The sequence below is a fragment of the Brachionichthys hirsutus genome, chromosome 9, assembly GCF_040956055.1.
Source record: "Brachionichthys hirsutus isolate HB-005 chromosome 9, CSIRO-AGI_Bhir_v1, whole genome shotgun sequence".
Classification (NCBI taxonomy): domain Eukaryota; kingdom Metazoa; phylum Chordata; class Actinopteri; order Lophiiformes; family Brachionichthyidae; genus Brachionichthys; species Brachionichthys hirsutus.
Genome location: NC_090905.1, coordinates 3,857,055 through 3,875,850, shown reverse-complemented (window position 1 = coordinate 3,875,850; position 18,796 = coordinate 3,857,055). Strand labels below are relative to the sequence as shown.

General features: G+C 41.0%; 1 protein-coding gene across 2 annotated transcripts in view; it reads right to left on the bottom strand.

Moving 5' to 3' along the window:
- The window catches only part of rabgap1l (RAB GTPase activating protein 1-like), a 61,732-nt gene that overhangs the window by 9,516 nt on the left and 33,420 nt on the right, over positions 1-18,796 (bottom strand). For both annotated transcript variants that reach the window (XM_068743045.1, XM_068743046.1), the window contains exons 9-14: positions 17,525-17,638; positions 12,917-12,991; positions 11,046-11,171; positions 10,178-10,321; positions 8,808-8,849; positions 4,951-5,079 (exon numbers count right to left, since the gene is read on the bottom strand). In XM_068743045.1, the coding sequence (XP_068599146.1) occupies positions 4,951-5,079; positions 8,808-8,849; positions 10,178-10,321; positions 11,046-11,171; positions 12,917-12,991; positions 17,525-17,638 (630 nt within the window). The remainder of the gene's footprint in view (positions 1-4,950; positions 5,080-8,807; positions 8,850-10,177; positions 10,322-11,045; positions 11,172-12,916; positions 12,992-17,524; positions 17,639-18,796) is intronic.

Genomic DNA, 18,796 nt, shown 5'->3' with positions numbered 1-18,796 from the left:
TCTTTCCAACAGTAAACCCCGGAAGTAAAAGCAATTTCTAGGCTGTCGCATATAATTCCTGAATACTTTACCAGCCGCCCAAATGACCCGGCGCTAAAAACTACCTGACAACGAGGACAGGCTCCTCCTGTTGGCTGATTATAATTTCCAATCTTCTCTCAGAATAATATCATCGTTCTGAATCACTACCACTGTGTTGAGATTTAGTCCTACATAAGATATCTAAGAACTGAACTGAGACTAGTAAATTATTTTATTCATTCGCCTGCTGTTGCTTCTGATTTCTCTAATATAGTTATCTTAAATTATACTGGGCCTCTTTGTCCACCCATATAAGACTGTTCATTGGGGCGCTTCATTATCTGTAAATTATTCTGTCTTTCAGTCCCTCTATGTTTCCATCTCTCTTCTTCCTCCTCTTAAATTTTAAGATTTTCTTTTGGATGGATTAATAAAAAAAGACTAATCTGTGAAACCTTGGACAGCAAACGAATATGCAACATTATCCCTCCGGTGGACGCTTAATACTGCTGACAAAATCAAATTCTTCACATAATCCCCCCCAACACCCCCCGAATGGCACAGCCACCCTGTTGGCCATTGTGTTCCTCAATTCAAGGTGCCAGTGAATTCTTTCGATGACTTAAGCAGCTCACAGAGTTCAGCTGATCCGATTTAGACAGAGAAAAATTTGCAAAAGGGGGTGAACAGAGATAATAATAATAATAATAATAATAACCTTTATTTATATAGCACTTTTTTTAGAAATAAAATTCCCAAAGTGCTTTAACAGATAATAACAAATCAACATCAATCATATAAACAAAAATACATATTAAACAAACATTAATCAATGTAAAATGGGTGTATAAAAGCAACAGTGGCGTCAGGGCACAAGCGATGAGACTAGGTACCCAGCAATAATCATAAAATAATAAAACAATGTTCAAAATATAAAAATAAATACATTTAAAAAAGTTTAATTTAAGTAAATGAAAAGTAATTAAAACAGTGGACTCCATCAATTAAAAGCCAGTCTATATAAATACGTTTTTAGAAGTGTTTTAAAAGAAGTAACTGAATCTGCAAGCCTTATATTTTCAGGCAGGTCGTTCCAAAGCCGAGGGGCCCTGATGGCGAATGCTCTGTCACCTTTTGATTTTAACCTCGACTTCGGAACGACCAGAAATCCTCGACCCCAGGATCTCAGGCTGCGGGGGGGCTCATATAAAGTCAATAAATCATAAATATAAGTTGGGCCCAGACCCATAAGAGCTTTAAAAGCAATCAGTAAAATTTTAAAATCAATTCTAAATTGGACTGGCAGCCAGTGCAGCGAAGCAAGGACTGGGGTGATGTGATGGCGTCTGTTAAAACCAGTAAGAAGCCTAGCTGCTGCGTTCTGCACTAGTTGGAGGCGGGGCAGTGATTTGTTGTTTGTGCCAGACAGGAGTGAATTGCAGTAATCGAGTCTTGAGAAGATGAGTGTGTGGATTACTTTCTCCAGGTCTGACTGTTGTAGCATGTGCTTTACTTTTGTAATTAATCGGAGGTGAAAGAAGCATGATCGAACTGTAGAATTGATATGTAAGGTGAAGTCCAGATTGTGATCAAATATAACTCCCAGGTTTTTTGCAGTGGGTTTGAGGTTATGTGATAGTGGACCAAGTACTGAAGGACAGAAGGGATCAGGGGGGTTAAATAGAATGATTTCTGATTTGGAGTTATTTAATTGAAGAATGTTATGTGCCATCCAACAGTTAACATCGTCTAGACAATTAAAAACAGCAGCTAGGCTTGCTGGGTCACCAGGGGAAGGTATATCTGTATGTCGTCTGCATAACAATGAAAGGAGACGTTATGCCGCCGGATGATCTGGCCCAGCGGAAGCATGTAAATTGAAAATAAAATTGGGCCTAAAATCGAACCTTGCGGTACACCACAGCTGATGGGTGCTTTAGAAGAAACATAATTATCTATGTTGACTGCAAAAGTTATTTTAAAAAGATATGATTCGAACCAGCTTAGTGCCTTGTCCGTGATCCCAACCCATGTTTTTAAACGATCAATTAAAATCACATGGTCCACTGTATCAAAAGCTGCGCTTAAATCTAAAAGAATTAAGACAGCACTTTCCCCCCTGTCAACAGCTAAAAGAAGATCGTTTGATACTTTGAGAAGTGCCGTTTCAGTACTGTGCCGTGCTCTAAAACCAGGCTGAAACTCTTCAAATATATTATTATGACACATAAAATCTAAGAGCTGCGTTAAAACCACTTTTTCTAAAATTTTTGATAAGAAAGAAAGTTTTGATATGGGCCTAAAATTGCTTAAAACAGTATTGTCAAGGTTCAGTTTCTTAAGAAGAGGTTGGACCACAGCATGTTTAAAAACTGAAGGGAAAACACCTTCCTCCAGGGAGCAATTAGTAATTGTCAAAATGCTGGGTCCAACAGTGTTGATAACCTCTTTTAAAAACTTAGTGGGAATCGAATCAATGCTGCAGGTTGCAGATTTCATGCCTGCAATGATTTCAGTTAAAAAAGACGGTGAAACCGGTTCAAAGTTACTAAAATAACTGTCGATGTTACTGAAAGTATCTAAAACACGCGTTGGGGGGGTGATTTGTTCCCGAATGACCTTGACTTTGTTCACAAAAAACTTTAAAAAATCCTCACACAGCTCTGAGGATGGGTTAATAAAATGACAGGAGGGGGGGGCGTGTGACTGAATTTAAAACTTTAAAAAGAGCTCTGGGATTGTTGCTATGTGTTGAGATCAGGTTAGAATAAAACGATGCTCTTGCTTCTTTAACTGATGTCTGGTATGTTTTTAAAGCTTCTTTCCATATTTCATAAAACACATGTAGACCAGATTTTTTCCATTTATGTTCTTTCCTCCTGTAGTCTCTCTTTAGTTCATTTAGGGCCTCATTTAGCCAGGGTTGTGGTGCTCTGTTTTTCTTATTGGTCTTGTATGGGGCGACAGAGTCCAAAATATCCTCGCAAGTAGTGTTAAAAAGAGAGACCAGCTCCTCTATGTTAAAAGGTGGAGTAAAAGCAGTTAATGAAGCAGCAGTAAAACGCTCAACAAACTTGGTACTTGACAAAGAGTTAAAAACCCGACGGCACACGGGTGCGCTGTGATTAAAAGACTGAGGGGATAAAATCGCACTAAATAAAATGGCCTTACGATCGGACACACAGATATCCTTAATCTCTACGTTTTCAGGAGTGACGCCACTGTGCAGGACTAAATCCAAGGTATGACCTTTGTTGTGTGTTGGAACTTGGACTGCCTGAGAGAGACCAAGAGAGTCAATTGTTTCAATAAAATCATTGACAAGGGGGTGAGTGGGACAAAAAACATGTATGTTAAAATCTCCTAGAGGATGAAAGTGTCTTGAACAGGCTGGTTTCCTTTTCTCTGGTGGGGGTTTAAACGTGGCAACTCCTCAGACACTGTTCAAAGGACAATACTGTGTCCCTCTCTTGTTCTTTTTCCTCATCAATAGGTGTATGCATGCATAAAGGCGGCTAGGATGGGTTTGGCGTGAGGCTTTGTGACAAAGGCATGGTAGGATAGGCTAAAGAAAAGCATTTGCATAATTCTCAGGTCTATTTTAATCTCCCTGACTCTGACTGACTTGCTCAATATACTTTTATCCACAGGGAGTGTTTCTATTTTAAAAGTTAAAAGAGTGACTGTTAAAAACGAGAGAGAGAGACGGTGAGCCAGTCACACACAGCATGCAGTTTTCATGCGTAAACCGGGTATAAGGTATTTTGTGAGTATACTCTACCTTAAAACCTCTCAATGTTCCTGCAGGCAAGGAGACTATGTGTTTGAGATATTTCTATGAACTGAGCAGGAAGTAATAGAAACAACGAAATGATCTGAATCATTAACTTTGGCCTTTCACCACCGCCGGAGGGACAATTCCGACAATCATATATACAAATACAACCTAAGTCCTCACACGAAAGACTGTATCGCTGTAGGGTTGTGCAAGACTACCAAACCGAGAGAAATGCACATTGAGTAGCACAGCAGGATATCCTGTGTGTAGACCGGAGGATCACAGAAGAGAGGTAGGAGCATCACTGTCAGCATTGAAGGACGCGTGTCCTGCCAGCATGCCCTTGAGCACAACGCAGCATCTCAGCTCGTCAGAAAATACCAAAATAAATCTTCACTCTGAACAGGACCTGTGTGCAATCAGAGTAAGAGAGACGGGATGATAATCTCTTCCATCTCTGTCAAGTATTTCCTTCCTCTATCACAACAAACACACACACACTTCAAGAACACAGACACACACATGGATTAGTGTGGGGTTTTTTTTACTCTCTGGTGACCTTAGCAAATTCTCTACATGCCAGCAGCCTCATTTATTTCAATAGGGGGATGATAGCGGCTGCATGTGCTGGAATGTTAGAGGCCACACAATCTGATAAACTTTGAAGAAAATTCTGTAAACCATAGTTTCATCTGCAAAAGTGAGATGAAAGACAACAGACACGACGACACTGCACCACAGCGCAACTCCAGATCTGATCAAAAATAATGAAAATAATTATTCATATATATCCGAGTCCTGATCGGGAGGTAACGTCCGATTCCAATCGATTCTGCAAGCACGTGATCGGGCCCGATTTCCGATCACGTGTTTGGAACATCCCGACTTCTAACCCTGAGTAAAAGCCTTTCCTGCGCAAGTTGAAGACTTACCAAGAGTGTACTTGTCATGCTCCAAAACCATTGACCTTTCTGTTAAAAGGTGTTGGTGGTGTCTCAGAGGACAACAAAGAGACCCACACAAATAATTACATTGTGTGTTCATCCATCAATGTATATTTGTACAAAGGTTTTAGAGAACTTAATTTTACAATTAAAATAAAATAACTTGGAAAAGCATGCAATAAAAGGAATGCTTGATGTGGTCCTTACCTTGATGTTGCAGGCCTGGTCCATAAGCCTGCGGGCGTTCTCTGCAGCTCTGTAGCGTTTAGGGAGCTGGACTCTGAAGAACTTAAGAGCCCCTTCAAAGTCTGCCTGCAACAGGTCCTCTTTAGACGTCTGGAGCGAGACACGAGGAGGCAAGAGATAAGGGGCATTGCTACTGAGACTCTGACACTGAAAGGAGCTTTCCCTTTCCAAATACTGTTATTCAATTTCTATGTTCAAGACAGAAAAAACGTGAGGGGAAAGGAAGCGTTAATGTGAATAGGATCAATTACAATAAACAAACTAAGTGCACAATGCCTTTTGACAAAGTACATTACCGAGAGCGTTCTGGTCTTGAAACATTTACATATTTATAGGATATTCATCACTTTGAAGAGCCGCCACCAAACAGTTACCGTCTCACAAAGCGGTGCGAGTATTTAGATTAGAAGAGGAGATCGACTGGAAGGTTTGCAGTTTTAAAGCACTTCTCTCTTTAAAACAATCGTCAAAATATTACAAGTACAAAAGCAACAGCCGGTGCCGTCTGGCTGCTCAGTCGCTGGGTCTGTGCTGGACAACCGTCAGTGTGAAAACTCTATAGTTGCTCGATATGCCAGACAGTTTTGAAAAAGCGGCATTTGTGTGTGTTACGACACACATGCCAACAACGCCATCTTGTGGTGCAAGCAAGGAGAATGAGAATCTATCCAGGCATTGTACTTCATGCAGACTACCCGTTGCATGCTCAGTTTCTCCAATCCAGCATCGGTTTTCCCGTTCTCCATCTCTCACCGCCAACAACTTTGGGACGAAGAGCCGGTGTCCCATCCCAAGAAGACCCATCACCTTGCAGAATGAGTCGGGCGAGCCCTGACTGCTCCGGGCCCCCTCCTCTGCTGTTCCCTCGCCGTCCTCCAATGCCCTGCGCACTGCTGGAAGGGGCAGGTGAGGGGTCAAGGCAGGTATGGCGGGAGGAGTGGGCAGAGGGGCAGGGCATTGTGAGGGAGAGGGGTGGTCCCACTCGGGGGCCAGGGTTGCAGAGGACTCCAGCGTGCCGTCCAAATGTCCAAGAGGGTTTCTGGATTTGGAGGTACGGACCGGGCGGTTCACAAGCCGAGCTTTACTTTGAGGACGCTCTTGAGACACGCTGGCCTGGTGAACAAGGTGACTGAGCTTTTGGGAAGAGAAGGTGGGAATGCCACACAAGGAGGTGTCAGCACGGATATCCGCGGCATGCGGCTCCGGAACTCATCCAGTTCTTTGGACTGTGGAGACGTGGTCACGATTCCAACGGAGACCACGCAGTCTTGTACAACTGTCAGAGCTCGGTAATGTCAACAAGGGGTGAAAAAATGACAGTCAGACAATATCCTGACGCATTCATAATGCAGAGTCCTCCAGCTACCTGCCAAACTCACTTTGAAATCCAGTCACAGTACCCACTCTCATCTTCTCATGCCAAATTCCCACAACCAATTGTAATCCAGTATGCCGTTGCCTAGTAACAAAGCAGCTCAACATGTGGGCTACAGCTCTGGTGAACAGCAAGGATGGATAAGAACTAAACCTTCTTTTCTGTTTGACTTAAATTATGAAGAACCTAAAAAAAACCTTTAAACTGTAGCACTAATAATCCAGAGTCTATACCTGTGAGATAACACGTCAGAACAGTCCATACAATTTGTGCCCTTTTTCCCTAACTGGGAGGCTGCACAGGAGTTAAGGCCTCTTTGATATGCAAAATGGGCTGAAATAAGAGTCTAAATTGTTTCATCTTAAGAGCCCCAGTCTTTCCCTGAGCAGACGGTCCTGATGGGAGTATGGTGATTCTCTGCCTTCAAGAAATGATGCGTTTATGTTGGTTTATGGCTGAACGGACGTCAAACTTGTTGAGTCAGAGTTAAACCAGTGGCGCCTGAAAGACGAGCCGAGTTTGGTTAAGAGGTATCTCAACAGAAAACGCGTATCACAATCGTCTAACTATGTCCTCTTCCCGGAGTAAACCCTCTGAGCGGAAGTCTGATCCGATTCAAATCAGAGTAATAAAAGCACCGTCCAGTAACAGCTCCAGCACGGACTCCGGTCACTCGCCCTCCGGCAGCTTTCCATTAGCAGCCACAGCCAGGCATCCGGTCTGTAGTGGTCAGTAGAAAAGTAAAGTAAATCCTGCGTCTCAACAAGAGGACTAAATGACTGAGTGGTTGCAGGAGAGTGTGTTCCTAGGAGAAGTGATGGTCCTGGACAGCAGCTTGGGTGAGGCAAAGCAAAGAATCCACACAGTGTTTCCCATCCACCGCTTCTTTCCTTTGCGCGCTCTCTGGCGTCCTTTTCTCTCTCTCTCTCTCCACCCCTCTTTGTGATGCTAACAGCTAAAGGCTAACAGGAGGTGGCTCCATTGCAGAGGTTTTGGTGCTGGCGACGGGAAACGTGTTAGAGAAATTAAATAGACAGCAAACAGAGAGGAGAAGGCGGAGGTAGACAAGTAGGAGGCGATGAAGGTACAGAATGAGGAACTGTGGATCAGAAGAGGCTCCAAGGAGGCATCCATGAGAGGTAAAGATGACAAGAAAAAACAAAAAGCCCAAAACAAAAAAGCTTTTCTCCTCCTGGTCCAGTCCAGACTGTTGCGGCTACAGCTTATGCTCTTGTTGTGATGTGGATGGCGACTGCTACGCAAGAGAGGGAAGTGAACACAGACGGAGGGAGGGGCGATGGGAGCGGAGAGGAGAGCAGGATGGATGGAGGAGGGAGGAGGGAGCCTTTGGGTAGAATGCCGTAATGCCTGGCCAATGAGAGGCCTGCAGTGAAAGCCCCTTCCATCCTCCTCATATCCTCGCATGCACCACATCTGTCTTTCTCTGACAGACAGGATATTACCGTTCAACGAGGAGGAATGTTTTTAAAGAATCAACAATTCGTAGTTTTTCTTTTTCACATTCTTCCTTATAATTGTCAAAAAAAAAAAAAGATTAGTCAATTTATTGATTGGAAGAAAAACAATTGGTAACAATTTGATCATCAATTAAGCATCTCAGCCATTTTTCTATGACCTCTCATATGTACCGGTAATAGCTTTCTTATTTTCTTTGTTTTATTTATGTGTTCAAATTAAGGGTTTTGAGATTTAAACTGTTGGATGTTAAAAAATATAAATTCAATATGCCACTCCGGGCTCAGTGAAAATTATATTAAACAATATTACACAATGACAAACCAATTAATTCTGATAAAAACTGATTTAACGAAATTAAATAATTGGGTTCAGTCATATTTCAAAAACTAAAAAACAAAGCCTCACCTGGATAATTCCCTTCCAATTAAAACCCACATTAATTACTGTTTGTTGTGTGTATTTTTTGCAATATGTTTAATTAGATTCTTTTACACTTTCTTTGATTCAATCAAATCAATTCAATGTAAATATGTTTTCTACCTCAGAAGGAAACACCGTATACAGTATATCCATTTTCTTCCAATTACACGATTGTTATAGATGAATGGATTAAATGTGAACTTGAAACATATTTTACATTTATCATTATGCTGCTAAAAACATACAGCATACTGCATCACATTCTTCATGTGCAGGAGTTGGAATAAAATCAACTCTTCACTTCCCTGTGTAGTTTCTGAGTTGAAGAGTAGGGGGCAGAAGAAAGAAATGCCAATGAATTGTTAAGTCTTGACAGACAGACCTTGGACTCGCACACAATTCTTTTTCTGCAAAAGTGTCCTTCCCAAAAACCTTTGCACTTGGTGTCAATCATAAAATGAGTAACTGTACTGCATTTTTGTTGTTGAATGTCTGAAATTGGTTTACGAAATCCTGACCTGTGAATGAACGAATGAATACTAACCTTGAGCAGGGCAAGGGCAACATTGAAGATGATGTTCAGACCCTGGAACAAAGGAAAATTAATGGAGCTTATGTGAATACAGGCAGCTTCCAATGGGCAAAAATGATTGGGATGTTGAAAATCCCAATAGTCTCAGTGCCAAAGACACTCACATTAATTTCATTAATTAATTCTTAAATTAACTTGAATTTATTTCTTTCCTAAATTTGGGAAAGTTTTTCCACGTATCTACTAATAAAAAACGCAAAAGAAAAAGACAAAGAGCCCCCTGAAAACATAGCTAATATCAGCTCTGCATGGGATTTACTTGTCTCCTTGCTCTACGTGACAACCAGTTCACATGGCAACACAGAGCTAAAAATATCTGGACAGCTCTAAAAATAACTGGAGAAAGAGAAAACAGAGGGGGAGTTCTGCCTTCACACAACATTCATTATAGGCCTCAAGATGGCGCTGCAGCACCGAGGCAGGAAGCTGAGGTAGAGGAGCATTAGAGTGAGACAGACTAGTGCAGGAGAAAGAGATACCCACAGAAAAAGATGACAAGCCCAAGACTACATCATTAGAGATACGAAGTTGAGCAGAGTTTAAGGATGGACAGAGACACAATGTTGGATGATTTTGCAGCTTTTTAACAATGTTGTGTCTCATTAAATGGTTAATTGTCACAAAAATGAAATAACTGAAGACACTTGCATGAATCTGGGACTCCCTGATGGCCTGCAGTCTGTTGCATACTGAATGTGGTCAGAGACGAGACTTACCGTTTCTAGATCGGAATATAAAAAAAATGTTTGTGGGGGGGAAGTGCAATGTTAAGAAAACCCGTGAAAGATTGATCAAAGTAAAGACTTGAAAGGGAATGTTTCAAAGACTACAAGGAATCAACATAGTTCAGCCAAAGAACAAAGTTTGAGAATGTAAAAGAAAGAAAGCATACAGAGAAATGTCAGAGACCGCAACCAATACAAGATGATAGATAAAGGAAGCAATAAAGAAGCAGGGAAAGATGATGGCGTGAGGTGGAGGAAAAGGAGGACACAGAGGGACGCAGGAGATGACAATTTTGGTTTAAAGTGTAGATTTTCATTTCATTTTGTTGTCTATGGGACCAATAGAAAGAAAGAACAAGAAGGATTGAGTAAGATAAATCTTTTGCTGTATTCACAAAGATCAAGTAAATCCACTTATATTGAGCGAGAAAAGCAATCAATCAGTGCTTATTTCCTGAGTGATATAAAAGAATTAGTCTGACAAATCTTAAATTGTCATTGCAAACCTTACTTCCCAGTAACATCTGCCACTCCTCTTACTTCCAGAGCCTTCGTTTCCTTTCAGTCATTGGATAACAAAGTGTCTTCAAACCGTACCTCACAGAGCAGCAGGTCAGTGATGTGAAAAACCATGCACAAGGGGAACTTGGCAGTGAAGAGGGTGAGGAACCACTGGGAGGCATACATGTGCGCCTCCAGGTTTAACTCCTGGAATTGAGACCAAAGGTCTGGGATCTGTTCCTGCCGGAGCAGATAGAGGAAAAGCAGGAGAAACGTATGAGATAAAGGAGCACAAAAAGACGCAGCTCGTCATTTCAGCATTGCATTATTTATTTTTACTCATCCATAATTAAATCACGTCTTCTCACTAAGATGATAATATATTTCAAGCGAGCCCACGAACAACAGATTTAAAAAGAGATGTACACAAGTCATTCCCAGATTCCAGCTGCCAGTTATTCAGAAACACCTTCCATATAGAAAAATGTATTGTTGAACTTGCAGTGAATACAATTGCATATATGTTTACACACAGATACGCACACACATAAATATTATATATTAAACAAAGCATATACATTCACAACAGTTTAAATTAATTAGAATGTGAGAAGGATTAGCAATTCGACCTTTTCAGAGCGATATGATTCATCCAAAGTGTGCAATATATGTATATCATGGCACGCAACCTTTGTCAAAACATTTAAACATATGTCAAATTATCAAATTAATAAAGGTGATAAATAAAAAGACTGAAAGTAACCACAAACATTTAAAAAGGAAGACCATACAAGACCTTTAGGATTATCCCATTAAATGGTCCCAGGTTTCTAAAACTGACATTTTCCCATCCTCTGCCTGTCTTACACGTCCCAGGGTCACTTTCTGGGTGCCAATGCTGACTTTCTAACGTTTTGTAATATTCAAACACTTTTCATATAATATAAAACAACACAAGACTAACCTGCATCAGCCTCTCCAGCTGGTAGAACTTGCAGTGAAGATTCTCAAAGTTGTTTTTGTAGAGAGCTCTGAGGCCGTACTCGTACATGATTTTCACCAACACACAAAACGCCTGTTCTTCAGGCATCTGAAACAACACGGGCAGCCATGAACAAAGGTTTCACGAACTCGCACCCTGAACAACTGGCCGCACTAGAGGTGCACCAATTGCAATTTTCTGGCCGATCACAGATTTTTAAAAAGTCCTGACCTGCCGATACCGATTTTTTAAATAACTGACAGCACACATATTTCAATGTCCCATTCCTATTTTACTGAAAACCCCCCAAAAAATTGTGCAACAAGTTACACGCTGCAGACCTGTTTGAGCCTCTCACCAAAAATAAAGTGCAGAGCAGTAATTTGCTTTTACAAATAAAAGGAAATGACAAGGTTTGAGGTCGTTAAAATAACTATCTCCAGGACAAATTAAGAAAACAACCTAAAACACCAGTAAGGTGTCCTGAGATTTAGGTTTTCTGTCTTGTGCAAAAAGGAAAAATGCCCAAATGCAGAAGCTTTGTGTGTTATTTCTAGCAACATTAAGTTACAGTACGGCAAAGAGATGCTACCAAAGAACCTGCTGCTCCTTAAAGAAGATGTATAACAATATATTTTCCAACCTCGCCGTTTAAGTGACATGAGAAATATTTTTGCTTATGTTTGCAAAAAATATGGTTTGATATGAGTGCCCCACACTGTGTCTGTGCGTGATGGTGTGTGTGCTGCTCGGATGAATGGAGGCAGAGACATGGAAAGCTTAAAACTGTTTGCGTGCATGAGTAAGTGTGTGTGTGTTTATTTCTCCTCCTGCACAAACACAATAGCAGGCGGTTAGGTGATATTTAATCAGAGTGACAGTATGTGTTTGGGGCTGAATGGACTCCTGCAGGTAAACCAGAACCCCTATTAATATTCCTGACATCTTCTTCTCCCTCCTCTACAACTAGTCTGCTTCCTCCTCCTCCTCCACTATAACCTCCTCCTTTACAGCTGCTGTCCCCTTAATCTCTCCTCCTCCTTCAAAACTTCCTCCTGTTTTCTTCCTCTTTGACTCTTCTTTTTACTACTTTTGTCCCCTGTACCCCATGAGGTGTGTTTACTAAACTCATCCATAGCTCTCCTTCGTGACTCTTCTGCTCCGGCTCCTCCCCTCCACCTCCTCCTGCCTTCTCTGTCTTCCTCCTCTTTAACCTCTTTAACCTCTGCAGCATTTGTTATCTGGACCTGGACCAACCTTCTGCACCTCTTCCTTTCGGGACACCCACCTCTATGCCTCTATCTCTCCTCCACCCTTCTCAACTAGAAATTCTGTTGTGTTTTACACAAACAATTTGCAATATAATGTGAATAAACACAAACAAGTAGAGCAGAAGAAAGCAAATAAAACTAAGCTTGAATGTGTATAGCATGGGGTATATAGCGCAGTGGTTCTTGGAGAAATTGTGTCCTTTGATGACCTTGAATATAATTGTGTGAGAATGAATGAACATCTTCCCATTCCTCATTTTCTGCTGTGACTCTTTTTGACTCTCATTCCCTCGATAAATCCACATAATGGAAGCACTAAGGTGTAGCTGCAGCTGCACAATACAGACATTTTCTCTGTTAAAGCTTTAATATTCTTTTAATTTGTTTGTCTGCTCTTCTCAAGGGAGGTCTGGAGTATGGAATAGTAGAAAAACCCTATGTAATAGTTTAATTCTTAGCAGCAGACAAAATAGCTAAAGCATTAACATGTCAGAAATGCATTCACTCAAAAAGATTGATCAACCATTCATGGTGTAAAAAAATCATCTATCTAATTATCCATCAGGATCGCTGTTATCTTACATGCAGCAGGAGGACAGCAGCGAGAAATGACTGACCCTGGCAATAGCCAATTTCTTCATCGTACACAGAATAGGCCTGCAAGAGAGAAGCAAAGAGGGAGAGCGATAATTCAGTTTGGTTATTCTTTAAGCAATGCATCTGAGGTCACTGACATCAATCAGGGTTGTTAACAATACATAAATTAACATTGTAATGCTGAAGGATCTTTGTGTACTTTCACTTCAATTTAACACCAGCATGGCATTTTACAAGCTGAGGATATTTCATCCTCTTTCAGTCAGTCATAATTTATTCATCAGCTATTCAAAGTCAAATTATTGGAAAAAGAGGAATTTAATTTGAGAGTGATGATAAATGAACTGTAGTAAATTCAGTTCAGCAGTTCAAATCTGATAAAACCTGCTGTGCATAACACATAAAATTGCATATCAGTAAATTATACAATATGCGCTCTTGTCCAGGTCATACATCAATAAAAAAGTGTGACCTTTCAGCTTTGAATTTTAGTACATGATACCTGCCTTCCATAAATCAGAAATTCTGCTGCAGCAAAAAAGAGAAAACTGCTCAAAGAAAATGACCTTGATGGTTCAGTCAAAATTCAGTATCTGACACACGGGAAAACTTTAATGAGCAAACAGAACAGAACAGGACAAGACAGACCCTTTCACAGTGTAAACAGCGATCCAGGCACACTGCAAAGTGTCTAAAAGGCTTAGACCTGCACTTTTATTTTAATGACGAAGAAGGTGGAGTACAACCCAAAGCTTTAACTCGCATCTGCCTGCATCCTTGTAAGATATGCTGCTGGAAGAAACATAAATTAGCACCAGACAGCAAATGCAGAGGGGGAAAAATAGCAGCAATAAAGCAAAAAAAAAAAAAATCAATAGCTGACCGTGACCCCCAGTGAATGTAGAACAGATATTCTCCAGCTCTAATGGGTTTAATAGTAGATTATTGGACTTTAACATTCTGAGATATTATGTGCTCCTGAACTACTTGAAATGACTAAGAAGATATTTCAGATGACATATATAAATATACTTTGAGGGACGTATGAAGTTCTAAAGCAGTCAAGCCTCCATATTGGGTTAGTTAAGACATTTTCTCCTCCTTTACATGTTTGAAAACACCCAGAGCTCCACTACTGCAGCTAATTTGGGGTTTGATGTGGAGGTAATGGAGAAGTCTTGCGGAGCTGTCTGGAGTGTAATCTACAAGCCGACATGCTTGATGGAGTGTGGCATTCACATATCCCCAACTCAGCTGGTAGGAACGCATACTGGCAGATGGATAGGGGAGGTCCTGGTGGGTCAAATTTAAATTTGCTAGCCCGAGCGGATATTAGACTTGAAAAGGTAGATTTGTTTTTTATAATTTACAAGCTAGTTTCTTGTGACTTACCGTATATGTGTATGATATTGTATAGGGTAAATGCCATAAAATATGTGGGGGATTCCAACGGATAGCAAATATAGAGCAGTAAAAAACTCTGTCAGCTATTGCTAAAACAAAATAGGACATTATCAGTGTGATATTAACCAAAAAGCTAGGAATTATCAATCACTTTCAAATTCAGTTTTTGCAGAATCAAAAACTGTTATTTTGACATTAATTTGAAATAATGAATTGCAAAAATTTGTAAATGCTATCTTCAATGTAGCATCAAAATCTAGACAGTGAGAGGCTTCCATCTAGACTGTGAAGCCACTTGGCATACAGGAAAAAAATAAAATATATAACACAGAATACATTCAGCTTTCGAGCTTGAACAGGTGAGACTGTCATATTACTCAGCCCTAAAAAAATATTTCTCACCTCTGTAATTTAAAGGCCAGTGACAGCTTCAACACAGGGGGAGATCAAGTGGGACCTGTTTGCCTCAAACCCCTGCTGAGTAGACACAAATCTGATCAAGGCTGGCGGTAACCAGGATATGAGTTAGTAACCTGAATAATGTGTGCATGGAAACTCTCCGTCATCACAAAAAACCTGGTTGATGGTGTGTTACCTTGTTTGTGCACCCCCCCCCCCCCTCCTACCTCTTCTTAAGTTATGTTTACATGAGTATACTGAAAATAATAGCTTCATTAATTTACCACAGAATCTCCACACAAGTTGGGAGACTAATTGCGTCCTCCGCTTGAAAACCTCGGTCAGTGTGCCCTTGAGCGAGGCTGTAAACCGCCGACTGCGCCGGCGGGCCTGCTGAGAAAGCGCCGGTAGATGTCTGAGGTTGTGTCGGTTAACTGGAAGTGTGACTGGAGCGCAACACGAGGGGGATGAAGCAGATGAAAAAGAGCACCGCGCTCAGGTGACCTTCTCTAAAGGTGGGCAAATGAAAGACACCAGGCTTATTACAATACTGAGTATGATATGAAGATGAATACAAACTCTGTCCCGGATCGCACTCATGCCCCAAGATCCAACCAACCTTATCAGCGACAAATCTACATGGATTTGCATACAAATGAAGGCCGGCTCGCCACTGACCTAGTTGGGACCAGACTGGATGCTAACCTTTCCCGACAGGTTCTCCCAGAGCACCGAATGACCATCATGTCAGCAAAATACAGAAGGAGTAAAGGTGCGCTATCACTTTGAAACTACCATTAATGAATTCTGCAAAACATTTCTCTACACAGAAGTCTTTAATCAACATATCCCGTTACTTAGATCTTTGTAACATTTATTTAAATGAATATTCAGCAGCATGGCTCTTTTGTCCTTGAAGATACCCCGGCTGTACAGCATCACTTTTCATCAGGAGAAAAACAAACCCCAGTGTCAGCACCTGCTCGATTCAACACTAAACCAGTCGATCTGCCTCAGTGGCTTTGTGTCGTTCCGCAGCAATATCAGCAGACAGTTTTCCTGCCTCCTGTGCCAATTCGGTCTCCTCTGCATAAACGAAATGATCAACATTATTAACGTCTCCAATGATGTCATTCTTTAAATTCCATGGACTTGCATGGCAGATATTGCAATGCCGCCCTGAGCTGTTAAAACATCCACCGCAGCATTCAGCCAGTAGACTTTATTGTATATAATGTGCAGCAACGACCGCAATGAACCAAACACTAGAGACGAGTCTCAGACGTCGCTGTAGTGAAATATTAGCCCATGCTTTTTTTTTTGCAGAACTGTTCTAATGCAGCTACAATGGAGGGTTTGCAAGCATGAGCAGTTCTTTCAAGGTCTGAGGTTCTTCTGGGTCAGCAGTGACTTTCACCTTTACACTCCAACAGATGCCATTCCCCCCACCCCAGTGTCTTTCTAAGAGTGCATCCATGAAGACCGATGTTTATTGAGGTCAGAGAGGCCAATGATTCCTTGGAAAAATCTCTCTCTCTCTCGCTCTCTGCAAGCACCTATTAATGTGGATTGGTAGTTTTTTGGATATTGATACATTTCGGAATATTCTTTCATATTTCAGAGGGCTTAAATGTGCAGCGCTTCAATAATTACTATATCAATTGAAACATTTATTTTGTATTTAATTAGGTTGCCTGTATTTTAATGTATGTAAATTGCATGATGATTTTGGAGTGGTTGGCTATATTGTAGAGCAGTGCGAAGGCAACCAGGCCATAAGAAAGCACCTTTGAGTTCACGGCTGCAGCCAAGCTAAGAGGACAGTGACAAAGATTAAGACTGGCTTTAATACATTTCAGTTATGCTGACCTTGGCTTTTGTCTGAATAAAATGTACCTTGTGTCTTAACAGATAATTACCTCAGGATGTGAATCCACTGGGACTCTCTCCTTAAAGCACTTTCCTCATTCATTTTAATGGAAAGGAAGCGCAGCAACATTATTTATTTTTTATTAATGGTACCAGATCTGTGGCTGACACACAAAAGGCCAACAATAAATATTGTCCAATAATCTATGACTAGTTTTTGTGAGACGCTTCACATTTTTTTAATATACAGTATGGTTGTGGTTAATTATATCAATGGTGTTTGTCTTAGGAAGAAGGAATACATCAACATAAGGTGACATGTATCTACTATTAAATCTTTCCATATCCCCTTGTTGCCTCGTCTGAAGGAAATCACCTCAGTCTGACGCTGCAAAGCTTCTGGCTACATCCGGCTTTTTAAATCCCCAAATGCTAACTACCTAAATTAATGTGTTGAGTTAAAATAAAACCATTGTGTAAATGAATGATCTATTTCATGCTGAGACATTTATATTCAGAAACCACTTTGGTAGGTAACTTTGAGTGAAATATACCGCCTACAGAAAAGCCATCATGTTCTTGCACAAAAAAATGACTGTACACTGAGCAGTGAATATGTCCAGCAGGTCATATGTAGGAAGGCTTCGTGTTGATGTGCCGTAAAAAGAAGGTATTGCCAATAATTTTGGGAGACAAACAACTTGAAATGCCAAGCAAATTCCTAAATAACGGCTTCCTTTAGAAATAACATCTAATCCACTAATTAGCATCTGATTCTCAGCACGATAGTTAAAAAAAAAAATTCAAACGCAGCGTGTAGCAAGATTTGCCTTCTGTTCCATGATACTGTATGGAAAGTGAGGTAACATGCAGTACTAAACAATCCAGTGCTCAAAACTGGAGAGCCAGTCTTCATGTCACCTTGCAGATCTTGTAGAGGGAATCCTGTCCATCTCCATCAGAGTCCTTAAAGTAGTCATGTGCGGGGAAGGTGCGGTGGATGTCTCTGGTGATGACGCCTTCTTGAGCAGAGTCCTGAAACACAAATGGATTACACAGTGAAGACAAAACATAAACCAGCTTCGGAGCAACGGACTTGATTTTGTGTTCATGGGTAAAGGTAGCACAAGATTAGATGAATTATTCTGATATACGCATTTGTCTCTAAAGCTTCTTCTTTGTCATTGCAGACAAACTCTCACATTTTTACTGATCGCGCTCTTAGGCGTCTCAACAAACCAAGTCATCATACAAAATAGCAACACAGTGCTACGTCACCGTTCTTCCAATTCCTCTTGCGACAGTGCTGTCTAATCCACAGTCACCGCAGTGTGCACACAAACGCACACGTACTAAATACGACTTTGTTATTTTTATGCGTGCTTCACTCAGAAACTGAACTTACACCATCACTCGTCTATTTCCGCCTCACTTTTTCTAAATGTGCACACGACACGTGCGCGTTGCAAACACTAGCAGAGAGAGAAGATTGGCAGGGCGGCATTCTGCAACAACTCACTGTAAGCTGCAGATAAACCAACTCTGAGCCTGACTGGCCTTGATGTGTGTTTGTGCATATCAGGAAGAAAATGTGCGAGAGAGAAATTTCATATTTTCTGGCTGCTTTGTTCTCCTAGTTTCCTGATGGTAGAAAGAAAAGGAGGGACTCAGCATAATGTAGGAGTGCCTCACAGAGAGAGGCAACAGTATGCCTGTGGAAACCAATGCAGAGCTCATGTGGTGCAAAGTCCTAGAATAAGTTATTTTTGTGTAGCGATATTCCTTCAAACAGAAATGATACTCATGGACTGGATGGAAACGGGTCAGGCTCGATAGGACTATACCCTATAGGGTACATTAGGTTGGATTTCTTTGAAGCTTTGGCGCCATGAACAAAGGCATCAACCTTGGAATTTTGACTTTGTCTTCGGCTTGCACGGACTGACTGGGATTTACCAGCAGAACCTGACCTGTACTCTGTGAAATAACAAGTATAAAAAGTTCACCTGGCAGAACGTGGGAGTTTCTGGTGCACAGCTGCCTCGATACGTTTGTTTCTTTAGGACTTTTAACACATTTTATGATTCTGTTGCTTATTCATCACATGCCTGGCATCTCTTTGTTATTTAACATATATTACACCTAGGACCGCCAACATACCATTCATTAGATAGTTGCTTTATTTCCATCTTT